This window comes from Lagopus leucura, unplaced genomic scaffold (assembly GCF_019238085.1).
Source record: "Lagopus leucura isolate 7727_CA_CO unplaced genomic scaffold, USGS_WTPT01 145-19_obj-0_obj, whole genome shotgun sequence".
Taxonomy (NCBI): Eukaryota; Metazoa; Chordata; class Aves; order Galliformes; family Phasianidae; genus Lagopus; species Lagopus leucura.
The window spans coordinates 156612-160463 of record NW_024966884.1 but is presented as its reverse complement, the minus strand read 5'-3'; the positions used below and the strand labels follow the sequence as shown (position 1 = coordinate 160463).

Sequence of the window (3852 nt, the reverse complement as noted above, 5' to 3'; positions counted from 1 at the left end):
CCCCCCCCCCTCCCCTCCCCAGAAAAAAGTACGTGTCCCCCCCGCACAGCATCTCACCTCTCCCTGCCCTGCGCAGGCGCTGCCCGGCGAGGTGTCCCCCCAGGATGGCTACGTGCTGCTGCTCGCCCTGCTCTCCATCTTCATCGGGGGAACGCTGGTGCTGCTCTCAGGGATCCTGATCATCTGTCGCCGCTGCTGCGAGGCCGACCGCCGCCACTCCAGGTGGGTGGGACAGGCCACTGTGTCCCCAAGGCCGGTGGCACCTCGTGGCTGCGGCACCCATTGTGGTGCTGCTACGGTTCGTTCTGGCACGGGGCAGCTCTGACCGCCGGTCCCTCCGCAGAGCCAGCGATGACCCTGAGAAAACCACCACGACGTACCTGGATGACTCGCAGCAGGCCCAGGGTGAGCAGTGGGGATCAGTGCCCCCCCACCTGTGATGCTGCTTCCAGGGGGGTGGCAAAGCGGGTCCTGGGCTGTCCCCTATTCACTGGGAGTCCCAGCCGCCGGCACGCAGCAGTGCAGTGAGTTCATGCAGCCTCAGCTGTGCCACCATGGGGGATTGTTGGCTGAGCCCTCCCTTTCCTCTCCATAGATATCACTATCAAAGTGGAGGACCCCGAGTGCCTGTCGGCCTCCAGTTACCGCGATGCAGAGAGCGAGCGGTTCCTGTCCTCCAGCTCCTCCAGCGCACGCCGCGTCTCCTTCAACGAGGCCGCGCTGTATGAGCAGGGCAAGAAGACCCAGGAGAAGGGGAGGAGGTGAGGGCTGGGGGCCCTGGCGGGGGAGAAGCTGTAGGTTGTGGGGCCGCCCCGTGACTCGTTGTGCCCCCCAGGTACACGCTGACAGAGGGGGATTTCCACCACCTGAAGAACGCCCGCCTGACGCACCTCCACCTGCCACCGCCCGCCCTTAAGATCGTCACCATCCATGAGTGCGAGTCCAGCGAGAACAACCTGGCCATGACCCCCCGCCGGCCCCCTCCCAAACCCGGCCTCGCCATCTTCCAGGTGGGCACTGGGGGGGGGTGGGCATCGCCTGGATGGGGGCTGAAGGGCGGCATGGGGATGGGGCTGTGGGCGCAGAGCTCTGTGCAGCCCCTGATGCGTTCTGCCCACAGCCCCCTGGAGGGGCCGTGCCGCAGCCCAGCCACACCGTGTGCCCCAGCTCAGCCCTGCCCGGGGACACCTACAACTCCACAGCGGGAGGGAGCCCCGCCACCTCCTCCGACTCTGGGGAGGGCCCTTCGGTGAGTGTGGGGCCGGGGTTGTGCATGGCTGCTCCCATGGCTGAGCCACCGCTCACGACTCCCCCACACCTTCAGTTCACCGCAGCGCCCCGAAGCGGGAAGGGGCCAATTGCAGTCAGTGCCAGCCCTGGGGATGCCCCCCCAGCCCCTACGCAGGGTCCGGTGCTGCAGTTCTTCACCCGCCTGCGCCGGCACGCCAGCCTGGATGGGGCCAGCCCGTACTTCAGGATCAAGAAATGGAAACTGGAGAGCACCCAGCGGGCATCCAGCCTGGACACGAGAGGTGGGGGCCGGGGGAGCCAAGTGGGGAGGGGGGGGGGGCTGCGCCCCTCTGCAAGGATGCGACTATTCCCCCCCCACCCTGCACCCCCGCAGGGTCTCCCAAGCGCCGCCAGTTCCAGCGGCAGCGTGCAGCCAGTGAGAGCATGGACCAGGAGGATCGCGACCCCCACCAGACCGACATCATCCAATACATCGCCCACACCGACGACGTCGCCTTCCACCCCGCGGGCGGCCCCTTCCTGCCCTCCCCCAGCAGCCCCCCTCCCTCTCTCGGCAGGTATTTTTCAGTAGATAGAGGGGACTGGGAGGGGGGGGGGGCCCGGGGCATGGGGGGGGGGGGCGGTGTTCCACTTTTTGGGGGCGACGGGTTCGTGTGGGCACCAGGCGGGGCGGTGGGGTCCACATCACAGCGATGGGAGCCGTCCCCGCCGTGACCCCGCCACCCCCCCCCCCGCCCCAAACCCAGGTTAGAACCGGGCGAGGACAGCCCCAGCGAGGCGGCGGCCCCGGAGCAGCGCAGCGTCGGCCACGACATCTGGAGCCTTCGGGCCTCGCTGGAGCTGTACGCCGCGTCGGAGCGCAGCAACGACCAGGACTCGGTGCGCAGCGACGGCGCGGACAGCGTCTCGTCGGGCGGCGCGGCCCCCTGCCCCTCCTCCTCCCTGGACGAGGCCGAAGGCCCCGAGGAGAAGCTCTGGGCCCGGCCCAAGGCGGAGGATTCGGAACCCGGCACGCGCAAGCTGCTGCAGATGGACAGCGGCTACGCCTCCATCGAGGCGCCGGGCCGGGGGAGCGAGGAGGGGCCGCCCGCGGATCAAACGGCGTCGGAGAAACGGATCTGCTTCACCAGCGCCGGGCGGAAAGGCACCATCTTCGAGAGCTTCGAGGGCCGCGAGCCCGACGAGGAAGAGGAGGAGGAGGACGAGGAGGAGGAGGAGGAGGAAGCGCGGCGCGGCGCGGTGGGCGGGGGGGTTCCGGTGCGCACCCACAGCCCCCTGGCCTGGTCACCCTACGGGCAGATGCTGGCGGGCCGGGACGCGCCGTCGCCGAGGAGGGATTACAGCATCGACGAGAAGACGGACGCGCTGTTCAACGCCTTCGTGCGGCACGACCCGCAGTTCGACGAATCCCCGCCGCGCGGAAAACATCGCTCCCGCACGCACCTCCGCAAGCAGTGGCAGCACGCCAAGCAGTACAGCGACCCGGGGGTTCGGTACCCCGCGTTGGAACGGCACCGCACCCCTCTGCGTCGCGGGGACAGCGCCAACTCCCCGCTGGACGCCCGATTCCACGGGCCGCTGCCCCGCATCGTCAGCGCCGGGGACGAAGAGGCGGCCGAGGCGGAATCCGGCGCCGCTCCGCTGCCCGAACCCGAGATTCAGGTGATCGTGGAGGAGCCCGGAGAGGAGCACCGGACCGGGCCCGAGCGCGGAGGCGGGGAGGAATGCCTCGGACCGGGGCGGTGCGTGGAGCCGCGTCCCGACGCGGAGCTGCTGGACAAGATAGCGGGAGGCATCGAGGAGCGGCTGTACGGGCATCTGCGGAGGGAGGCGGAGGGGCTGCGGGCGGACACGGAGAGCGCGGTGGCCGTAACTGCCGGCGATGCCCCCCCCGAGCGCAGCCCCGCGTAGGGCGCACGCGGTGCGGGTCCGCGCGTTGTGCGGGGGGCTGAGCCGAGCCTCGGCGCGGGGCGGCGTCGCGCCGGCAGGGCGGGGGGCGGCGCGGAGGGGGGCGTTCCGCAGCCGCGGTGGTTCCTACGAGCAATAACGGCGCTGCGCCCGGCGCCGGGAACCGGCATGGAAAAGCGGGGGGCGGCCCCGGGGGGCAGAGCGGCCGTGGGGTGGGGGCCGCCCCCTCCCTCCCTCCCTCCCAGCCCTCGCCCTCCTCCTCCCGTCGAGGAAGGCGATGTTTCGGTTCGCACGGCGGGTCGGCTTTGTATGGCGGGATGGGGTTTTGTGGGGCTATTTGCGTTCCCAAGGACGGGGGGGCAAATAAAAAGGACCGAACGGCCCCACATCGGCCCACGGGGGGCGGGGAGGGGGCAGCGGTGCCCCCCATTGCATGCGAGCACAGAGGTCGGGCCGCGCCTTCCCCCCTCCGCAGAGCCTCTGCCCGAAGCACCACCTCCAACTCCGCGTTTTTAAATCTATCAATGAAGGAAAAGAAAACCAACCGAAGCAAAACCAAAGGCTGTGAGTGCTGTGAGCGCCGTTCTCACCCTGCCGATCCCACCGTTCCATTCCCGCGGGCGGGGGCCAGGTGGAGGGGGAGGGCAGGGGCGCCCTCCCCCCCCCCAAGGTGCAGAGGAAGGACAGGAGCGG

The 3852-nt window shown here is 70.1% G+C and overlaps 1 protein-coding gene across 1 annotated transcript; it reads left to right on the top strand.

Annotated features, from left to right (window-relative positions):
* Nucleotides 1-76: 76 nt before the first annotated feature.
* Nucleotides 77-3162, top strand: LOC122192841 (CACN subunit beta associated regulatory protein; the record flags this gene model as incomplete). The annotated part of the gene is made up of 8 exons (XM_042893507.1): nucleotides 77-222; nucleotides 344-405; nucleotides 596-761; nucleotides 836-1010; nucleotides 1121-1249; nucleotides 1325-1532; nucleotides 1625-1808; nucleotides 1998-3162. Coding segments are annotated over 8 exons (2235 nt in total), but the record flags the coding sequence as incomplete, so codon positions are not given.
* Between the last annotated feature and the right edge of the window lie 690 nt (nucleotides 3163-3852).